This window comes from Thunnus albacares, chromosome 13 (genome assembly GCF_914725855.1).
Source record: "Thunnus albacares chromosome 13, fThuAlb1.1, whole genome shotgun sequence".
Classification (NCBI taxonomy): domain Eukaryota; kingdom Metazoa; phylum Chordata; class Actinopteri; order Scombriformes; family Scombridae; genus Thunnus; species Thunnus albacares.
Window position 1 is genome coordinate 13584189 of NC_058118.1, and position 23725 is coordinate 13607913.

The following is a 23725-nucleotide window of genomic DNA, read 5'->3' on the forward strand; positions in this document are numbered from 1 at the left end:
ATGTAGATATAAAGGGCTTATTTCTAAGGTAACAAAAACACAACAATTATTATTTTCAGCTGATCAGACACTAATTAAGATATACTTATAATCTATTCAATTTTTACCAAGTCTGCTCTTTTAGATATTACTAAATACTACACACTGGACCTCTAAATATGAAGTAATGACAAAAAACAAAGTATGGTAATACTTAGAATTTATCTGAACTCCCTTACCTCAAACAACAATTAAGTTTTCAAAACTGTGAAATAATTTCTTTATGCCATTACAGACAATTCATTATAAAGCAGCTATTTTCCCATCATTAGTGCATAATAAATGGCCTGAAATTGAAAAACTGGGAGCATGGAGAGGGAATTTGTTTCAGACAGGCCAGCATTGGAAGATGGAAGCTGCCTCTATGTCATCCTAGTCACTTAAACGTTTGACACCCAGAGTTGTGTATGTAGATAAGAGCATAGTGGTCCTTACATACTTTACTGCAACACATGAAAACTCCTGTGTCTATGCTCTCGAAGGCAGACTCACTGAGCTTTGTTTTGTGCTGCCCAGATGTGGTCTAATAATGGTCACTCGTCTAATTTGAGCAGTCTGATGAGCAGCTCACTGATGAAGACTCCAGCAGCGAGGATGATGAACATGAGCAGCACAGCGAGGCCACGTCGTACTACCAGCTGCCTCACTGACAGAGCCGCGCCATCTGATGCCCGCTGACCTGCACCGAGCTTTTCCAGCTTCCCCTCTACTGGATTCAAAGAAGTGGATCGACTGGTTTTTACCTGCATCTCACCAGAGTCCAGGGCTGTGAGGGAAAAGAGTTTAAATACATGGTTAACCTTAGTTGTGCACTTCTTCCCAGAAAGATGTTCATATGTAGCAGTAGATAAAATAACAGTAGCTTGTGTTTACCGTTATTTTCTATCCCAAAGATGTTGTTCCTTTCCATAACGTGGACTCCTGCTCTTACCAGTGCCTAGTGAGAGATATTGAAAACAACTAAATCACATTTTTCTAGTATTTAAAAGAAACAGAAAAACAGGCAGCAATATTAGTATCACATGTTGTCTGCATAGTTGAATTTATCTACAATAGCAATAGCACTGTATTAATTGAATCAGTTATATTCCAGTGGAGTTACTCACCTCTTTAGTGGCTTTCTTCCAGTTCAGTTTACAAAGGAAAACTATGAAGAATGTGGACTGTATCAATACACAAATTAATAACCCTGACCACAGCCCTGCAACACAGGAGGAATGAGGGAGTTGATTAGTTTGACTGGAAATATGATCAGATTGCCACTGACTGTGCAGCCTGTCCTCCCAAGAAAAAACGACAGTATAAGTAAAAAATTCAGTTACCAAAAACAACCTGTAGTTACGTTTGAGTGACAGATGCCATCTAGCCTAGCCAAGAAGGTCCAACTCATGGATGTATTAAGAAAACTGGATACAGCGTTGGAGGCGGAGCCCTGTTCATTCCTATGAAAGTTGCTCAGTGGTACAGGAAGCCAAAAAAGTTCGACTTCCAGGTATAAAATTAACAAGATCTTACACACAGCTTCCGCATGATCTTCGGTGTTGTGGGGCCCACAGAGCAAGCGCACTAGTGTTTCCTTTAACCCCGCCTCCCAACCGCATGTACACCAGAGACTTCCACTGGCCGAGCTGGATAACTTCCTGTTTAGCCCCCTGCTAACTGGAATGGGGATAAAATAATTCAAACGTGCTCTTCTAGACTTTCAGACTAACAGGTTAAACCTCAATGGCTTACAGATATAAGGGCACAGATTTCCTTATTAGGAGGTGGCAGGTTGGATGGATGGCAAATAGATAGATAGATGGCAAAAAGAGGACTTAGCTGCAGGAGGCTGTTTGCTTCCCATTTCCACGTTTCTGTGTCACGTTTCCAACCGCGAGTTAGGACAGTTTTTTAAAAACTGTGACTACGATTGTTGTGGTGTTTACTGTTGCCATGATGACAATGGTTGCCTAACTTTAACCTACACCATGTTTCAAATGATTATTTTAACCCAAACCATGTTCTTTCCCAAGCCATAACAAAGTGGTTTTTGTGCCTAAACCTAACCAGAACTTAACCACAGTGTCGACACACTATAAAACATAGTTATTTTTTAACAGTGATTTTTAATGGTTTAGCGATTACTGCCAACAGAGGCAGCATATTAGAAAACAATCCTATGGGTCGTTCTGGAGTGCACAGACAATCAACCTATATGGTTGTTTAATTATGAGGATGTGTTGGACTGTGTAACATACTTAATCTGTCCTCACCTACGATGCCCATTTTTGCAGGGAACATCAAAGACACTCCGATGGGGAACCCAATGAAGTAGTAACCCACCAGATTACACACAGCGCCAACCATTTGCTTCCCTGCTCCCCTGACAATACCTCCCGTCACACCCTGTCGAGGTAAAACAGAGATATATAAAAGCTGTGCTGGTTTATTTTGCTCAGCACTGGAATGACTTAATAAGACAAAGATTCTCACTGCAAAGGCCTCAGCAACATGGATGAAACAGTACATCTTCATGATATCAGACACCCTCTGAATAATCTCTCTAAAAGGAAAATGCAAATACAGATATGAAAATGTGTTTCTGACAAAGACAGGTGAGTACAAAGTTTTCTGAGGTAGCTGAAGTTTTGTCCGAGGGAGTGATAGTGCAATTTGATTTTTGGGCAATCATAAATTGATGCATCTCTAAAGTGTAACCAAAGCAAGGAGACAAGCTCACTTTCCTGTCAAGGATCATTGTCCTCTAAGGTTAATATATGATGAATTACGCATTGACATTACAAAAGCTGTCTCTGCAAGGGTCTGCCTGTTAGATATTGTGTTTGAAGCAAGACTACACAAACCAATGAATGCTAGTAGTGTAAAATCTGTAATTACTTATCTGTGGTGAAAATGTAACCAATCACATCCTTAGACACACCAAGACAAGCTCCAATGAAACATGAGGAGATAACTGAATTGGACATAAGAAACACAGTACATTATCAGAAATATGTGGACAATATATGAAAGCATAATGTAGATTAGCAGATATTCCAAGCTAATAAATGACAGAAGAGAAGACTAAACAGAAAGCTTTTGGTGTCAGTTGAATGAACAAACACGAAACATGACTTTAGTTTGTAGATCCAACCAGAAAATGTATCCAAAAAGGTCTCTTCTGTAACAAAGCTCGACACAGCTGCCTTTGCTGCCTGTATTGGTGCATTGTGGTGGAAATTTGTCAAGCTACATAACTGATTCATACGTGCACAGACGACGGAGACCTTGCTGGATAGCTTGGCTTGCTCTGTGTTCCCAGCACCGAGAGCATTTCCAACCCGAACACTGGCAGCTACAGAGATACCCATTGGAAACTGTGGGACAGGATGAGGTAAAGGAAAATAATCACTTCAGAGTCAAATATAGTAAAACATCAAGATACTTGGGTAGTGTCCTGTAGGTCAAAATCATTCAGGTTTTCACAAAAATCTTACTTTAGTATACATGGTGTTCGGAGATAGAATAGATAAATAGAATTTTAAGAAAACCTTTTTACTTTTATTTGTTTTCTTCCTGTACATTTCCCAATCTACTGCACACAACCAACAGTTTTGATCACATATTATTAAAGATTGTCAACTCTTCAGAGCTAATACAAGATGTATTTTTTAAAACATGAGATAATGCTCAATGATAATCAGTGAGTTAAAACTGTTACTGGAACAAATGATATACAGAGAATAAACAGATGAAAATTGGTGTTTCGATTCAATCAAAGTTGCAATATTTAATTATTCTATTACTATATCAATCCAAAAGATATCAGGAAAAAGGCTTAGTTGAATATTAATTACAAGAAAAAACAATGTACTACAAGGAAGTTACCATGTAAGAGATAGTAGCCAGTTCATAAATTATAGACTGAGCACCCAGCTCAACCTCACTGATCGTGCCTGCTAGGAACCCTGCGATTTCATAAAGCCACCACTCCAGACAAAGCATCAGCATGCTGGGGATGGCCAGATGGAGGAAGGGACCCCACTCCTGCAGACATTCTCTTGACCAACCTGAAACATAGGAGGGATGATGGATTCAGTGAAATGTATTATTGAGACAGCATGCAGTCATGTAAATGCTGCACTGATGAACTATAAGACTTCTTTCACTATAATGTCTATAATGCAGAAGTGAGCCAAACCATAAGTGTAACATTAACATTTGATGACAGATTAAACAAGAGTCCACAGCCATGCTAGCAACCAGCAGACTGTACGTAAGCACAGTAAAAGTGACAGCATGAATAATGTAAGAGGCCTCTGAGAAGCATAAACGCTCACTGATATCAAGGTAAGAGTGAATCCAGAAGACTGAAAATGTTTTATTACCACCAAGGTCAAATTATGGTCGGTAACGCTTTATTTTATGGGTCCATAATTCACAATCATTTTCACCTGGTTTCCTCACACAGCTATGTAATTTGGCACTAATTATAGGTAGAAAAGAGACAGTGTTCAATTTGTACACTTCCAATTGATTAATTCCAATTAATTGATAAGGTAGTGTATCCTGGAGCCCTTTTGCCAGTATACAGAAGGTCAGCTGAACATAAAAACCGGTACAAATATGCAATTTGTCTACAGGCATATATATATGGAGTAGGGCTGCAACTAATGATTATTTTCTTTAATCTGTCAAGAAGAATATTCAGTTTACTCTCATAGAAGACTAAAGAAACCAGAAAGTATTCACATTTGAGAAGTTCTAACTAGAGAATTTTAGCAATTTTTCTTGAGAAATGACTCAAAATGATGAATCGATTATCAGAATAGTTGGCGATTAATTTAATAATAATTGACAAATTGTTCAGCTCTAATATGAAGAATAAAATGTAAAATACTAAATGAATAATGAATCAATATTTACATGGGTTTAGATGGAGCAGATCTTTCAAGAAAATTCCTCTGGAAATGAACAACTGCTTATAAATGACACACCTAAGCTAACTAAAACACAACCTTGTCTTCCCTATAATCATCACGTTAGCAAAGTACATACTTTTTTACCAAGAAACTTTTTAAAAACCTAGGAATTAATACTCAGATGAAAAGTTATCTCAGCAGTAGTTTAATCCCCTCGACTCACCGTCCCATGTAGCTTTGTGCAGCCCCCTGCAGCAGATGCACAAAAACAAAAAAACAGCCAAGCAGTACTGTGAAATGGCGTTGGCAGCTGCAGATCCACTTTGATGGAGTCAAGAGGATTAAGCAACAATAAAGAAGGTAGAAAAAGAAAGCATATAGTCATCGCCTTTCTCTCATACAAAAAACTGTTTATAAATGATTGATTAATTATTAATGATTATGACTCAATTAAGGAGAACACTGTTATACTGTGTGTACTCACGCGATCCCCAGATCCAGGATATTAAGAAAGATGTAGTTGATAATTGCATTTAAAACATTCCCTACGGCTCCGGATATTACCTGGGGCCACATGATGCCCTGTGAGCCAAAGCAGGTGGTTTAAAAAAACAACGCCTGCTGTTTGTAACTTCTCACAGTGTTCATTCAGTGTTCATTCACACACAAAACCATCTTGTTACAGACAAACTTTCAATCATTACAACGTTTCGCACCAGTGGTCGTACAGTCAGTAAACGCACCTGATTCTGAAGATACCTCTGCTGCAGCTGGTACATGAAGGCAGCCTGCACAACACAAAGATGAAAAGGGGGAAATTAGATCAATAATGCAACACAACAACCATTCAATTCAGCCTATATAGATGCAGATACTAAAATCATTTTGTTAAACTGTGGAGGGAGCTGAACTCACTGGCAGAGCCGGCATAAAGATCTTCACATACAGCTGGGAGAGTCTTTACAGCAGATAGAAAAAAGGGAAAATTATTAGAAAAAAAATCATGCTGAATAACTTGATGAATGAGTTATGTGTGTATATGTAGCATTTTATGTCAGTCTGCCCTGTTGTATGAATAGTTAAAGGTGATAAAAGTGTACATCTGGTGTTGAGGTGGAAAAGGTTCACCTGGCGACCTCGGCGCTCTGCCTGACAGCCAGCAGAATGGGCTGAGTGTTAATGAGAAGGGCCCAGCAGGGGAAACAGGCTAAGAGCAGAATCAAAACCCCTCTTTGTAAAATCACCCCCACACGCTTTAGGTTACCACTGCCGTAAGTCTGCAAGAAAGGGGTCAGAAATACAAAAAAATGAGCAAGACAAAGGTCATAAGTGACACAAAACTTGATCTGAAGGAGTATAAACAAGAGGAATGGAGTACCTGAGATATGAGAGTATCACATGCTGATGCCAGACCAGAGCCAATGGAAATACCTGTGACATTTATTACCTAAATAAAAACATTATCAAACAACAGTCCAGGTAGAAAAGAAATACTGGTTCAGGCTTGGATAGATAATCAAATCAAAAGCAAGGCAATGAAAGAGATCCTGCCAGTAAAAGTGCTCTCAGATCTCTCACCGCTATTGCTAATGCCACCCCTGCGAGCTCTGTTTTCCCCAGGTGACCGCAGAACACCATGCTGACGAAGCCGATCAGGAAGCTCATCAACTGTGAAATGAACTGAAAAACAAAATCATGTTCCCTTGTTTTCATGACTACGAAAACATAAATGAACGGCACCAAAACATGAATGAAATATTAAACTCCAAATGCGACACACACACACTTCCTGATCAAGCTCATTAAAAAAAAAGGGCCTTGAGGTAAGAAAAAGTTTGCATTTCATCAGCAGCTGACATGTGTTATGCTTTGGTTTTGCTGCAGTTCATTTATATTTCGAAATGTTTTTACTACTTCTCTTTTAATTCTTTGGAAAATAGTTCTAGTCATTGCTGGTGTAGATTTTTTTTACAGCCTTTGGCATCAAAAAGTTTGCATAAAGGCAAACTAAATGTCCTTAACTATCAAGTTCTAGGTTTGTGCGATGAATAGAAGTCGCTGGAAAGCGGATACATGCTGGGTTCTCAGAACTGCTCAACTATTTTTCTCCTGACAAAGTTATAATTTTCTATTGAGGGGGCACTTACAAATGCATGTTATTTCTGTTATATTGAAAATATTATTAAAAAAATGTCTTTACTGTGAATTATGCATACACAAGCCTATGATTTTGAGATGACAGACATTTCAAGTGTTTTAGAGGCTACTTTGAATTTTCTTTTTTTTCTGTTCAAAAACTGCTAAATTCTGCCTGTCAATTTGGTGGAACATCCTCAAGTGCTAATTGAATGAGACCAAGTTTTGCTAGGACTGATGCCCAACATTTCACACTGCATTTGTCTGATATTTGAACTAGTGAGACCTCTAAAGCGTGCACTGAAAGGGTGAAATCTGTATTAGTTAAACCTATCATGGCCACACTTTTTTTTAATTAGTCCCCTTTTTTTGTTGTTACTAACCTTTCAATTACTGTTACAATAAAGAATGCGGCCAAAATTACTGGTATACTACAATCCTCATGTTAAAAATCACATAGAAATTTAAGCCTTTTGAAATTTCTTTTCATTTTTTGATGGAAAGCAACTCAGCAACAAGCAACAACTTTTAATGTCTTATTAAGTGGCCTATGCTGCAAACTGAGATGAAAAATAGCTGCTTTTAGAGATGTACAATCATAACAGCCCCCGCAAGACAGATTTCTCCTAAGTCTAATATGATTCATAATATGCGTCAATCATTTAGCTTTACTAAAATGTTAAATCTAGTGGGGTAAAATTAAATTGTCAACTGGTGCATTTAATTACAATCTTACCATGGGTCCTGCCAGTGTTAAAAACTGAACTGTTTCATTCTTGTAGTCCACAGGTATCCAGAGCTTGATGCTTTTCAGGCAGCCGCTGCAGCATGAGTCAACATCGTGAGCAGCAGCAGCAGAAGGTGTTTGTTCTGTTTTGGACTGTCCATTTGTCCATGCATTTTTTGTAGTTAAATCTTCCATACTGAAAGGAGATTTGGCAGAAAACAGAACTCAGTCACCAAACTGAATGATGTGTGTACAGTACAATTCCCCTCAGACATAGAGAAGAAGGCTGGGAGTAATCAATAACCAATTACCTGGATAATAATCAATAACCAAGGCAATGTCCGCCCACCTTGCTTTACATCTGTGAGAGTTGGCATAAACAGTATACTGGGGCATTGCTACAAGTCAGACCTCTCCACCCCCGACCCACCAACAAGCTGTGCACTCCTCCAGGAAACTGTGAACACTGCCAAAACGAAGGTGGTTGTTTTTCTCTCAACTGCTCTGCAGCGTAACAGATCTGAACTGTTGCACCACAGTTCAAAGGAATGAAAAGCTTTTTGGACAAAGTGTGAATACACATGTCGATAATTAAACACACCATACTGTATGAGTAACAGGGATTTCACCCTGCCTTTAAAAGATCATTGATGGGAAGTGGAAATACTAATGGTGACAATTTAGAGAATTACATAGGAAAAGCTAATTTTGTGCTGCTTTGAATTAGTGAGAGGAGACTTTAGAAAATGCACAGGTAAATGACATGTCATCTTTTCTACTGGTTATGTTCAAAATGAAATCAGATAACTGTATCTGTGGACAAAACGTTGAGCTAAAAGACGCTAAAACAAAAAAAGAAATAGAAATAAAGAAATAACAGAATTAAGAGATAACAAGAAATAACAAGGGATTAACAGCAATTTATGGCATTTCATAGAGGTGATGGCAAGACAGCAAAGCTACAAATTCATGATTTTTAGTTTCCTGAACCTGTAATGTGTGAAGATCATGAAACACTATTCCGTGATCACAACAAACAGCTTTCAATAGATGCCTGCCTATTAGTCTCATTTAATTACATGTAATGCAATAATGTGAACACTACGTTCAATGTAATGGCTTTGATTCTTTTTTAATTGATTTTTTTAGTTTAGTATTTTTTTTTTAATTTGCCTAACATGATAATGTGTCTGAGAAACAACTGCTTTAGTATATTCCTGGTTTTAAACTTTTATTTAAATGACCACAAATTAATTATATTTAATGTTCTCATCACCAATAACTGCACATTGTATGCTAGAAAAAAAGCCAACAAACTTCTTATAAAAACTAACAAAATCCTCTTCCACTATTGGCTATAAAAGCATTTCATGACGGCAGAGATACAGAGGGAACTGACGTCATGTTTGACTCACTTCTTACTCAGAGACAGTTATCTATTTCCCTTTGCTGAGGTACATCACAGAGTCTGTCACAGTAAAACAACATACAGGCTCGTATCCTGTCACCTCATGTTGTAGTATGTTATGTTTTCCTCCCATGGTGACACCTCAGTGAGGAGTTCCTCTCTCTGGTTGTGGCTGTGAGAACCTCCCATCGGGTGGTGCTGTTTTGCTCTTGTTGAAATTCAAACGCTCAAATTTTCTGGCACATGAGGCTGCTTCACTGAACTTTGAATGGATTTCTAATCATTTAATCAAATGGTATAAACATTTGCTTCTCCTTCTGCTGATTCAAATCATTAAACACAGTTGAGCGACCTTGCAACATGCGGTCGAACATATTGTCAAACACTGAGTTGATTTTTTGCAATTTCATCTGTTTTCTTTGCCTCTGGGGCCAAAAAAGAGAGGACAGCAGAGAAGAACAGAAAGGAGAAAGGGAAAAGTAGCGGAGGCCAGCGGCAGAGGAAGGGGGTGACACCTTGTGTAGGCTCTCATTCATTTTCCTGGTTCAGTGATGCAGCAAGGCCCACCGGGTCCACCCACCCACCAAATTGTATTCCTCCGGCTCCCCCATCCCAACCACACGCGCAGAATCACACACGCACACGTAAATATGTTCCACCAACCAGCGGGGCCGGCGTCCGCCGTGACGTCACACTGCAGTTCTTCTCGGGCTCCACTGGATGACAGTGGCAAGTCACCGCTTACACATGATGAGCCGTCATTCATGATGGCGACCGTTCACAGTGTGTGTACGTGAGTGCATTTGTATATGTGTTTGTGTGCATTTTTGGGTGGGGTTTGCGCCGGATGGGTAGCAATGGGGTATTGAGGAGGTGGAGAGGGGTTTATTGGAGGGGGTAGGTGGGTTGATGGAGGTGTAGGAGGCGGGGGCGGGCAGTAAAATCGCAAATGAGAGGAAATTGTTTTGAGTCACAGCAGATTTGGTGGAGTGAGATAAGGGCTGATGACGGTGGTGGTGGTGTGATTAGGATTAGGGTGGGGGGTAGTGATGGTGGGGGGGTAGGGTTTGGAGAGAGTAGAAAGTGGGTGGGGGTGGGAGGTGGGGGGTGGGAGGGATGAGTCTGTGCATGGAAGAAGGTTTTGGGAGGGGTGAGAGTATTTGCACGCACAGTGTCACCATGTTTGTGTTGGGTTTGTGCGTTTATCTGCGTGTGTAAATTTTTCCCTGACTGTGAGAGAGGGGAATTGAGGGAAAGATGAGGAGATAGGTGGTTTAGATAATGGCGGCCGGAGAGAGCGGACGAGGGCAGGGGGTGTCACGCAGAAAGATAGAGTGCGATTGGAACAAGAAAGAGTGGATGAGACAAAAGAAGTGAACATTTGATAGAGAGAGGGGGGGAAAAAAAAAAAAAGGCAGACAGAGTGCAGTGGGTACATAGAAGGGGGGCGTGCAGGCCGTGGATGAGAGGATGGATGAGGGGAGAGACGTTGAGAGAGTGCAAGAGTGATTTTTCGACGTGTTCTCTTCCCTTCTTTGTTGGTTACGTTGTGGGCAGCTTTGGCGGTGACAGCTTTAGGGGTTTTTGAGGGGAACAATGACGCAGAGGGACCCGTCACGTCTGCTCCAGCTGATAATGATGATGCCTAAAATGATATCAATAATAAGTAGCTTCTCACGGAACCCTAAAAACCGCTGGCACGTGACACATACGTCACAGATTATCACACATGACACACTGCGCTGGACACAGACATGGCTATCTCACGTTGGCAGTGTGTGTGAGGGTGGTCAGAGAGGGAGCGAGCGAGACACAAAGAGAGACAGAGGTGGAAACAGAGAGAAAAAGGGGAGCGGGGAATGAGAGCGGATTATGCTTGGAGTCTGTCACCTGCACACACTTGACATTCGCATACGGGACAAACGTACGAGATGTGCGCTGAAAGTCAAAAATAAAATGAATGCATTCGTAGCTCACCCCTATTGTACGTGGGCAATCTTGTGTAATTTTGCTTTTATCAGTACAGACAGGGAAAAAAAAAAAAAAAAATCAAAGGCAGCCACTCAGAGAAAGCCGAACCTCACTGAGAAGCCTTGTTTTGAAATGTGGTAAAACCTGAATGAGATGAGGGGTGGGGTGATGTGGGTGGGGGGGTGGAGGGGGGGGTGGTTTCACATATTTTTTTTTTTTTTTGACCACATTTTCAGTTTAAATCTACACAATGTCAAGCGCCTCATTTGAATTTCAAACCTCGTCAAAGACACAAATAATTGAAGCGTGGACTCATCACACAGAATAATGACGATATAGATGAAAAGTAATTCAGCCATGACTAAAGCAGAAGAAAATTTGCTGTCTGCTCTTTTGAGATGATGTATGAGCTTTTGAATTTCTTTGGTGAGTCATATAGAAATGACTTGAAATAGTCATAGCGATGCTGCACTCTCATTGTGTACGAGGTGCTATAAATATGGTTTGATGTTTTTTAGATGACGATATTTTGAGGATTTTAACCGTTTTCGTGAGGACGGTTGACAGACAGAAACAGCAGAAGAAAGGTATTCTAAAGCATCAAAAACAAATCCTAACATGTGCACTAACTGTCAAGTCTCTAAGGTAATTAGCTTAAATTATGTCTTAATGAATCCCTTGTCTGACTTGCTCATGGGAACACATGATGATACCGCTGTTGATCTAACAGTGCTCTCCTAACGCAATGGACGAGCCTTCTCAAATGCCACCAACCCTGATTTTTTCTTCCGTGACTCATCCAGCCTCTAAAACAATGCGGCACCGTGGTGCTCAATCCCCTGTGACACACTGTCCTTTCCATAGCACCCTTCATGAAGCTACGGGTTTGTCCGCAGGGGTAAACACAAACAGACAGCACCAAAGGGTGTCTCGGGGGCCGCTCCAAAGGGGGCTAAGACGGGAGCAGAAAAAAACCTTTAAAAGATCAGAAGTAAACAGGTTTTTTTAAGGACATCTGACTCAGTCAAAAGCCTCCCATTAAGGTTCTTATGTATGACTGTGTGTTTTTGTCGGGTGCGTGAAGGGGTTGGAGGGCTGTATTATACATGAGAAATTCATGCTTGGAAGTGATTCTGTGCTTTGTTGACTCATAGACTGAAGAGGCTCATTGACTGTGGCAGCTGGTTGACCTTGGAGAGAAGGCAACCTGTTTCTCTCACTTTCACTTTCTCCCTTGGGGGCTTTTTTTTCCCCCTCCTCTTGTCTCAGGAAGTGAAGCGGGAGATGTACGATCCGACATGAGAGTCACAGGAGGAGAGCAGCACCTGGCCTCACCTAGAGCACAACACGCCTAAAACACACCAGCAGCTCGTGGCGCCTCACGAGTCTCTCTGCTGCGCTTTAAAATCGATCCTTACACGCCATGACAAGTAGCTGAAAATAAGTACACAGCATCTTATTTTAGATATTGTGTCTAAAAGCGTTGCACACACACAGGTCTTAATAACACACTAGAGGGATGATTCAGCCCAGCAGGTGCACTACCTTTTACCGTTTGAAATTTCGGCTCCAATTTGCTTCCAACAAAAGTTGAAAGGGTGTACCCATTGCTGAAGTAAAGATATGAGGGGATTTAAGCTGTAAGTGTGCATTACATAAGGAATCTCCATCTTAACTATACAATATAACACTTTAAATCAATATTTTGTCACCTTAAAATAGTGTAACCAGTACTCACTGTTTTTTATGAGCTTGAATACGCTTTCACTTCCAGATTTCACCGACTACAGACTCAGAGCTTCTACAAAACACTGGCTTTAAAAAAAAAAAACAGCTATAAAAAACTCTGTACACTTTTATATCAGTGCCTGCCGCAACTTTTCTGCTTTTCTAGCAAACACTACTGTGTAAAATACTCTGCCATTCTTGTTTTCTTGTTGGAGCAATTTTTAGAGAGTTACTCATGTTGGAAGTGTACACACACACACACACACACACACACACACACACACACACACACCAACATACAGTTCAAGTCATTTAAGAGGGTGAATCAGTCTTCTTGCTTTCTTTGGGTATGTGCTTGTGTTTCCGTCTTCATTCTCCATGAGTTCATCTACTGAAACAGCCATTTCTGATTCAGTTACATTTCTTTCATTACATCAAATTTAAAACCTTGACAGCCTACGATACGATCCAATTCGTTAGAGAAAGTCTCAGATGCTCTAAGAAACCACCTGATAATTGTTCATTGGAGGGAGCACTACAGTAAGGACTGAAACACAGCAGGTTGATATTTTTCTGTTGATTTGTCTCTTGGGGACTGATTTGATTAATCATTTCAGCATTTACAAAATGGCACTTAGGCCAAAGCAGGATGTAGTCCAATGTGGATGTTTGTCCATGTGTAACACATTGTGTTTGAACAGGGTTTGGCCAAATATGTGGTCAGGATCTACAGCTAAAGGTCGCAACCACAGCTTGTATAAAGAAACATCTGATTCGGTCATATATTGATCACTAACGGACCCTGACACAAACCATTCCCACTCATTTTCCACTGTTTTCTTCGCAATGTTAAGTTTCCAACTCGGTAAATGGTAGGGAAATATTAATAATCAATATAGTCTCTCATTGACAGCGTTGCCATGGCAACACCGTGAAAAAAAGCTAATAGCTATCCGCTTGTCTTTCACACCTGAATGTTTCCAGTCTCCAGAAACTTGCATAAACCACTTAACTAAAATGTTCCCATGCTTTAACAGATGCCTGTGTCCATGAATGCAATCATTTGTATAAACGTGTGCACGAGCATACAGCTGCATACACACTCAAACAGCGCACACTGATACACACACACACACAGTAGACTAATGGCACGAGAGTGAGAACACATTGGTGAGGTTACAGTGCGAGGAGATGGCCGATAAGATGCAGCTCCCTCTCAAGACAGAGATTTTTTTTTTTTTTTTTTTTTTTTTGTACTGTTGCCAACTGCTGTTAGGGAAGCTAAAGCAGCACAACCAGCTACTACTAATACAAATGGACTGAATTAATCTCATTCTTGTTCAGGGACATGAAAGTGGATGGAGGAAATTGGGGAGAGGAGTGAGGTGGCGGGGCGCAGCAGGGGAAGGGAGGGGGAGGGCTGGAGAGTGTGAGTTAAACGCAGAGAGAATTAGAATGAATGATGACAAGATCTGCTTCTTATTTCCCTCTTTCTCTCCTCACTGTGGGTTTTAGGCAGACAGAAGGGAGAAGAAAGCTAATGTTTGTCTCTATACATGACCCACGCAGCCATCAGATACACTTTGCTGCAGTCAGATATTTCACAGTCAAGTAAGAACATAATGTTACCACCTAGTGATGAGCTGACAATTTGGAAATTAGTTAATGTTGCTGTTGAAAGCTCAGTTGATTTTCTGTCAGGCTGCAGTATAAATGCTCCTGTTTTGTTTTACAGTAACCTTGCCCTACATGACAGCCAGTGAATAATGAGTCACTTTAACATACAGCTTTGCTAGAAAGTCCTTTTTGTCACTGAAGGGAAAGACGGCAGGGAGCTGAAGCAGATACTTGTGATGAAGAAATCAACACATTCAATATAAAATGACCTCTTCCTCTTTGGTTTCTCTCATTATCAAGATGTGTCTCTCGTTAGCTTGAACATGTAAATGTGCTCACAAAAATATGCAAGATAATACAAGACAATATATTAGTTTAGTGTTACAGTGTAGTAAGTAATGTATGATGAATAATATGTATTTTCATGGAAGTTTCATACCATTTTCATGCACCAGAAGCATGTGAATTTGATTAGTTTTTATTTGTTCTTTTCTCTTTGCACGCTTTTACTGGTCTCTGACATTGTAGCAGTGACGCTAATGCGATTTACATCTAATGTCATTTTCTTTTCTATTGTGACCTTTTCCTGTTGCATTTTTTTCTTTCCCTTCATGACATTTTACTTTTTTCTGTCTTCGGTTACCTGTGTGTCTGCATTTGCTTGTGTTTTTTTTTTTTTTTTTTTTTTGCATTCAGTTGGTGTTTGATACCATCGATAAAACCTTCACACGGGTTCACTTGAGATATCTGGGTTGGTAATAATACAACAATGACACTTTTTAATTGCACTACAGTGCTTTTGTTCATAATTTTCTCTAGTTTACATGTATATACCTGTATATAGGTGTGTCTGTATAACATTTAACATTTGATGCAGCCTTTTCAAGCCTGGCCTAACAGACAAAGAGCAGAATGGCAGCAGAGGGAAATACGTATACATGACACAGATGGTCAATTTTAATCCACAGATTTTATTATAACTCATTACAAGAACAGCGACATCATGTTGACAGTAAACCATCTGAAGACTAATTTCTCTCTTTCATTAACATTTTATATGAAAGAGTTCATTTTTTATCATCAGGTTGATATCTTGAATCCACCAGGAGGGCTGTAAAAGGTCGAATCATTTGGTAGTTTCTTTTCGAATTCCATCATTTTATGTTTTTCACTTGTGCATTCAGCACAAGATTGTGTTTCAGATCTGACAATGCGACGCTTTCAGTGAATGCAGTTTATGAGACAATATGGCATTGTAACTACACAGCTGTGGGCTGTGATTGCAAATCCTGTCTCTTTTGGGTTTGTGCGTTTATGTGTGTGTGTGTGTGTGTGTGTGTGTGTGTGTGTTGCCTACAGGTGACTCATCGCACTGCAGATGACCACAATGTTTTTCTGCTGCTTGAGCATTCATAGCTCTCTTTCTACCTTTTCCTCTCCTGTGATTCTCTCACTCCCTTTCTTTGCTTGTGTATTTTTTTTCTCTTTACGCCCGCTTGCTATCTCCTTTCCATCACTGATTTCTTTAGGCGTTACAAGACTATATCCCCCAGATTACATAAGCTCAGCTAGCTCTGATCATTTTGTCTGGACGCCGTGGAAATGCAACAAATAAAAGAGACAAAGAAGCAGAACGTTTACATTTTGGGAGACATTTCATAAACGTCTCCGTGTTTTGTGTGCTACATTGCGCCTGTGGAAGCTGGTCACCAGCAGCAGACCGTTCATCCAGCTCAGGTATAATGAGCCATAATGTCATGTTACGATCTGATTGGCATGACGAGCGTCACAGAGAGGGGCGGGAAGTGGGCTGGTGACAGAGAGAGAGAGAGAGAGAAAGGGGAAGAAAAAAAAAGAGAGAGAAATAATCATGATGATGATGATGATGATGATGATGAGGGTGATGATGAGGGGCTGTGAGCCCAAACAAAGGAACAAGGTGAGGATCAATTTGTGTCTGCCACCTCATTTTCTGAACCCCCCCCCCTCCCCTCCCAGCGTCAAACTCGCATCAATCATACATCCATTTACCCCATCTCTCTCTCCCTCTCAATTACAGCCTCTCCTCCATCTCTTGTCCTCTGTTTTCCTGTCATCTGCATCCTGTGTCACATTCGGTGCCACTGATTTTCAATGTTTAATATCCTTTCAAATGTGTATTCTCTCACTGAGCAGGTGCTGTTCAAATGTTACATTTCCTCCCTGACAACATCTGAATGTTTATGGAGTAGAAAAGGAGCTGAGGCTTAAATCATGCTAATGTGAGCTTTGCTAAATTTGTTGGAAACTTCAACCTTGCTAAAAGAAGCAAATAAATTGTAGAATTTGGCATCAACTTGCTGAGTATTTGACTCAAAACTGTTTGGATGCAAGAGGTTTGCATTAAATTAGGTTCCTTTGATGTATTTTATGTTATTTTTTTTTGCAATGTTACAGATATGAGAGTTCCTTTTTGAAATATATCTAATTATTATTCACATATACAGATTACAATGTGAGTACAATGTGTTTATGAAAGATTTATCTGAGAAAAACCTTATAAATAAAGAGAATGTAACACATTTATTTTTCTGTATAAATTACTAACTTTTATGTGGATATTCAGTGATTTTTACAGCCTCCATAAACTAAACTTGCTTGACAAAAATGTAAGATTGTAGATAAACCTAATCGTACACATGCAGGCAGGCAGGCAGGCAGGCAGGCACACACACACACACACACACACACACACACACACACACACACACAGCATTTACATTGTAATTACCCCATGAGCCTCTCTCCAGGTCCCCATGGGGCCTCAGGCTGAAGACAGTCTCAGAAGAGTCCCAGTTGTCCCATTGAGGAGATCATTAGCCTGGTTAGAATAAACCACAACATGCGTGTGTGTGTGTGTGTGTGTGCATACGTGTGTGCGTGGGTGTGTGTGTCACTTGTGTGCTCAAGCGTTAAGCGGCTGTTAAATGGACTCCACGGCCTCTAGTGTCCGTGGACATTAGCTTTATTGGTGTGATCTGAAAAGTTATTTAGTGACAGCTGGGATTTCCCTCCCCAGGGACGGAGCCGCTGACAACTCATGATAGCAGACATGAATGAACGGGGAAATAGGCGTTAAATTGAAAGACCTGGAAAACTACCGGGGGAAAAAAAACATCTGAATTGATTAAAAAAAAAAAAAAAAAAAAAATACATAGAAGAAAATTTGCTGAAATTATTTGTTATAAATTCTTAATGCTTTTATATTTTGTATATCTACAAAAAGTGATGAATATATTGTAGTCTCATTTTATTAACTTTAAATCAAAAATTTGATTTGATCATTTTAAAGGGTAATGAAATGACACTGTGCTGAGCAAATAATGTCTTTTAATAACAAAAAAAAATAACTTTAAGCATTTTTGAACAAGTTGAAAGCACATTTTTGACATCAGACATTAATGAAACTGTTTCTGTCTTTATCTGAGAAATACACCTGCATGTTTGTTTGCATCTCAGTGTCTAAATGTACTCTTTAATGTATAATAAAAAATGCAAAAACTGTGATCTCCATCAGCTTCTTTGTTCTATCAGACAAGTTCAGTTTAGTGGATGTGAGTGTCTGAGGCAGTGTGGCTGGTTTTTGTGTATTTTAAGTGTTACTGGATCTGTGTCAAGGGTTATAGAGCAGCTGTGCATTTTGACTGTGTCGGGTTAAGACAGCAAACATCTGCATGAAGCGTCAAATGTGTCTCGAGACTCTTTGAACCAATGTGACCTAACCAATCAGCAGTCCCTCTCTTTCTTCATCTCTTTCTGTCTCTCCTTTATCCTCCCCTCTGCCATTTTCCTCCCCACGCTGTTGTTTGGAAAAATTATCCTCCCTTTGCACTCTCTGCTGGAAAAGAGAGTGGAGTAAAGGGGCACAAAGAGGGGGGAGAGGGAGAGAGGGCAACTGATTGCTCCTATTGTTTAAGAGTGAGGCTTGCAGCCTCTTAGGGGATAATTGGCACACAAGGAGGGTAATGTGTTTGGACGGGAAAGGGGAGTCAAAGAAAAGAGGAAAAAAAGAGAGGATGCTGTGAATCAGTCAGATTTAAACATTTTAAATTAATATAAATGAATGAAAACAACATGAGTGAAATCAAACTTGTATATAAATTCAGGTGTTTCATTTATTTGATACACACAGTGTGTTCTTAGTATGTCCTGTGTTGTTTCAGTCTGTTCAAAGGCAAATAGGCCCTTGAAATCAAATTGGTCTGCAGTTTCCGAGACTTCAATGAATAAAATAAAAAAAAGTGTATTTTTTTACTTGTAGCCAGTGATTACTCACAAATTCGATTGTACTGCAGGCAAATCGAAACCTGAAAATGATAACTGATAGCTGGAATAATATTAAGCAGGAGACTGAAAAGCAAAAAAAAAAACAAAATTAATTTGTGTTGCATTTTGTGGTCTGTGTAGATGTCTGGTTTGAAATTGTTTGAAAAATCTTTTTATTCATGTGTAAAGGGATATTTGTAACTGGGTTAGAAAAACACAGGAAGCAAAATAATCACGTATACTTAATAAAACTTCCAAATAGTTATCAGCAGGAGATGTATTTGTGAGGGAAATAAAAACCCTGTTGAATTGGGAGAATCAAAAATAAATGTAGTTTTAAATACTGTGAATGCATATTGAAGTGAAATTTAGCTAATCTGCGTTAGAATAAAAATCAAAAACAGTCCAGTATATTGGCTGACTGTACAGCTAATACAGTTTTATTGACATTTGGCTAAGGGCCACATGGTTAATAAACATTATCTGTTCATTTTCTTCACAGGAAATGTACATCGCCAAAAATATATCGTGCAGGCAAAACTGTATAATACAGCAGTCGCATTTTCTTTTGAGCTTGTTTTCAAGAGCAGGCTCTGCCACCATTTCCTGGTATTCATGATGTTCTTATTCTATTTCTTACTCCCATTTCTATCTGCATGTGTCCTTTGTTTCCCGTCAAGCACTTTTTTTCAAAGTGCTTGACGGGAAGCAGGTGTTAAAAGTGCTTTTTAAATAAACTTGACGAGAGGAGAAGTCATTTTCTAAAGCGGCAGAGAAACAGCGAGTTTAACGTAAAGGGTATGATAACATGTAGATATTTTGGCAACAATTTGCACAGTCTATGCCCCTTAAAAATCACTCAGACGTGGTATTTTTTAACCTTCAGAAGCCTTGCATGTCTTTTATCAAAACCGTGCGAGCATAAATAATCAATAAAATACATGACAGGTGATGCAGAAATCCTGCTTTTACAAGATTGACCTTTAACCAGCAGGATGACGTGGGCATCACGCAGCGCAGACGTATTGTGAAAACTATCAAGCGTGTAGTATTATCTGAGAGAAGAGTTTGCTTTACTGCGTCATCAAAGCGAGTCCTGCATGTCCCCTCCGTTATGTCTGTGTCTCTATTTCATATTCCAGTCACAAGCCGTGTGGTGCAGCTGCTCAAAGGGAACGATTTGGTATTTTGGAATTTTTTTTTTTTGGGGTGGGGGGGCTTGATAAGTTTTGTGCCTCAAGGTCTGTCTGGGATGGGATGGCTGCACACGGAGAACGTGCACACTCAACATGCTTGTGATCCACAATCCTTTTAGCTCGATACCTGTGATGAAAAAGGAACATGAAAAAAAAAGAAAGAAAAAAAGAAAGGATAGAAACATTTACATTCAGTTTGCAAGTATGCCGAAGACGCTGTGAACATCTTTGAGTGCTTGAAGCGTGTGTCTACATACTTGTGTGCGTGTGTGTTACAAATGAGTGTACTTGTAAGACTATTATTTGTGATATTATTTTGTGTGCAAGTGTGTGTGTGTGTGTGTGTAGGTGCGTGTGTGTACAGTGTGTCTAAATTGGAAGGCTGTAATTAAATGCGTAGACCTCTCCACTATCTCCTCCTCCAGCCAGCGCCAGTGACGCACAAACCGCAGCACAGCCATGAGTCATCAGGCCCCCAGGATCACCACCCCTCCTTCTATCTCTCTATCCCTGCCTCCATCCACCTCTACACAGCTCTCTATAACCCTCTCTGCCTCTCACTACACATTCCTATGTCCCACTCTTTCTAAATTACCCACCACCACTACCACCCCCACCCCACCCCTCCGGCACGCGCACGACACGAGCGGCCGCTTTTCCCTATACACTCCTTGAAAAATCGTGCTCAATTTCCACCTCAATCCCAACACGCCTGGTTTTATCTCTCAACATCTGGCCGTCGCTCTCCCTACTACATCCCCCCCCCCCCGCCTTCCCTCTTCATTCGATCTGTCTTTACCCTTTTTATCTCCCCTGTTAACCTCCCCACGCTCACCCGTGAACCGGTGGGTTATTAAGTTTGCCACAGTTGCAGGCAAGACGGGGGTGAGGGGTAGGTGGTTGGTGGACGGGAAGAGCGAGGGAGTTATGGGGGAGACGTTTCAGTGAGAGATGGGCTCAAATTGTGCAGAGAAAAGACTGGGAATGGTGACAGGCGGCAAAGCAAAAAGAGCAGCAGTGACAGTGTGTGCGCGGAGTACAGAAAGCTGTGAACAAGTGAGAGGAAATAAGAGACAGAGAGAGAGAGAGAGAGCATGATTTGAGGCATTTGCCACCTGGCGTCCTGAATCATTATCTGACTCATGCTAATCTCTTATCTTCTCAGCCAAACACACACACACACACACATACACGGCACACATGACTAAGAATTTTAAAAACCTAGCACAAGGGGAGTCAAAGCAGCAGTTCTGACTGCCAGACGGAGTCAGGAGGCACCGGAGAGTAAGGATGAGAAAAACTCAAAGGACGGAGAGGAGAGAATCTCTCGACTGTCTGACGAAGTCTCCAACGTGTTTAAAGAGGGAAAAAAGGATATGTTTCATTTTCATCTCTCTGAGTGTTTATGATATGAGTAGGAAGGGAGAGCATATTAAGTGTATGACTCATAAATGTGTGCGCCTCTGTGCCCCACCAACGCCCTGCAGAGAGCATCCATTGCTGCAGGAGGGATAAAAAAAAAAAAAAAAAAAAAAAAAGGCAATTTCGTGCTTTACTTGGTGTGGTTATCCAATTAGTTACACAAAACATGTGGCTAAGCGGATGTATGCCAATATGCTTCTGTTCCTGATAGATGTTTTATCCCTGGGAGAGCCTTCACGAATACGTAGCAAAGCTGTCTGATGAAATATTACATTTTGAGTGCAATAGTTTTTGTATTCGGCATTAGTTGTTTCAGTTTGACAGAGAGGATCATGCACTATTATCCTCTGAGCTGACAGTGATAATTCAAGGTATTCTGCGCACAGATGCCGTAAGCTGTGTGTTCATTAACAAAGCCACGCGGCTTGATTGTACAAGGATTTCCCAAAGTGTAAGTATTATTTATTATCTTGTTCCAACATGTGCACATTAACCGTGTGAACATCCTGGACGTTCCTGATAAAGCCACCTTCTTTTAGACCACGCGAATGAACCCAAAAATACGTGTAAATCATTATTTAGAATAGGCTTTATAAGGGCAGGAGCCTTGATTGGTAAAAAATAATGAAACTGAATATGGAATAATGAATAAATGTGGAGCAGTTTACTTTAAGAGAGGAATGCCTTTATACAAAGTTAGCAGTATGCAGCATTTTCCATGTCAGTTTTGAAGTTTGTGATTAACAACAGGGACACCGGTTGCACATATGCAGAGAGCACACAACACGACTCCAGCAATGGTAATTCAAAATCCAAGCCTTGCAGTGGGCGAATGACTCAACGTTATGGCACTAGATACTACTCCACTGGAGTACCCCACATTTATTTCAAACATTCAAAATATTTATGAGTTGAATTTCAATGTTGCCTGAAGCAGACTTTGAAGAATACGGACTGTTAATAGCCCACGATAGTTCAGCTCACAAAAAAAAAAAAAAAAAAATCATGCATAGGAAACACTGTTGGTTGGTGATAACATCAGTGTGTGGGGGGTTTAAATGATTGCTTCTAAGATCATCAGAGTAGCTACACAAACAGTGATATACTTTAAATATGCGTGTTGGAAAAAAAAATTAATATCTGCAGATCTAAAATGTCTGATGGGCAGCTTTGAATTTCATAATAATTTTGCTTTTCGTTCCTTCTGTTTAGGATTCTGCTTGTTGTGAGGCTTTGATAAAGGATCCCTATGGATCTGAGTCATTGCAACTTTAATCTCTTGTTCCCCCTCTGAGTATGACATTATGTCTTTATTGTCTTTCTAGCCTGAGTGGAAGGTCAACTGCTGTGAAACAAAACGAAGAACTAAACTTTCAACTCCTAACAAAATCAGTTTGCTCTATGTTATTTGGTTATGAGGACACCAATATTGGATAAAGGATATTATTTTAAATGTTGACAATGCTCTGATCAATACATGACTTTGTGTCAAGATGAAGTGGAACAATGTGCGCTCTGGTAGCCTTGTTGCATGTAGTTTCCATCGTTCTACCTGTGTTTCCTGTTTGTTTTCACTATCTGTCAATAGACTAAAATGCCAAAAATAAACATAAAAACATTTCTTTGAAATTCTTGCTGGATTCATTCCTGCTTGTATGTAGCTACAAACCCACTAAGACAGTACATACAGTATATTACATGCACCCTTGCAACCCATGACGATGGCTACTCATCTATTCCTACAATCAAAATGAAAACTGATGGATGCAGAAGAATTTCTTATAGTTTTTGTGTTATATGTTTTTGTCCTAGTCTACATGCCATGATTGGTGAAACTAATTCTCCACCTGTCTTGAGATTCATGCTTACAATCTGACCAGTTTAGGTTCCCCCCGATGGACCTGTTCTTCATGCTGGTGCATGTTTGTTTGTGTGTGAGTTTGTCTGCTGTATCAAAGGTTGCTTCGCCTACCTCTTTTCTAGATCATGGCTGCTGCTGGGCAGAGATCTGTGACCTTTGTGGTCCTTGACTCTTCCTGCCTCCTCGCCTCTGGTGGTAACTGTTGTTCATGGTGACTGCTGATGCCCCCACAAGCTTTACAATCCTCTGTTGACCTTGGTGACAACAAACCACAAATCTAAACTAACAACCAACAGCACCGGGCCTCTTTGCAAAACCTACAGGTACAGTTTCCGAAGACAAGCAATGAACCTCGTTCATGTATTTTTTCTTAAGATACTGTAACCTTACATCTGCCTTTTTCATCGAAGA

At 40.2% G+C, this 23725-nt stretch overlaps 1 protein-coding gene across 4 annotated transcripts; it reads right to left on the reverse strand.

Moving 5' to 3' along the window:
* Nucleotides 1-186: 186 nt before the first annotated feature.
* LOC122996204 (multidrug and toxin extrusion protein 1-like) lies at nt 187-23525 on the reverse strand. Of its 4 annotated transcripts, none has more exons than XM_044371805.1 (17): nt 23426-23525; nt 7816-8002; nt 6522-6623; nt 6322-6390; nt 6072-6220; nt 5859-5901; nt 5687-5731; nt 5428-5525; nt 5167-5264; nt 3910-4091; nt 3290-3398; nt 2920-2995; nt 2515-2584; nt 2295-2427; nt 1146-1240; nt 913-976; nt 187-805 (listed from the first exon to the last, which is right to left on the reverse strand). In XM_044371805.1, exons 2-17 carry the CDS (start codon nt 7999-8001, stop codon nt 573-575), a joined length of 1752 nt encoding a protein of 583 aa, XP_044227740.1. In that variant the 5' UTR covers nt 8002; nt 23426-23525; the 3' UTR covers nt 187-572. The 4 variants fall into 4 exon arrangements, with proteins under 4 accessions (XP_044227740.1, XP_044227741.1, XP_044227738.1 ...); XM_044371806.1 differs by lacking the exon at nt 23426-23525 and adding an exon at nt 8156-8296 and having other exon boundaries at nt 1146-1186; XM_044371803.1 differs by lacking the exon at nt 23426-23525 and adding an exon at nt 8156-8293.
* Nucleotides 23526-23725: the final 200 nt, after the last annotated feature.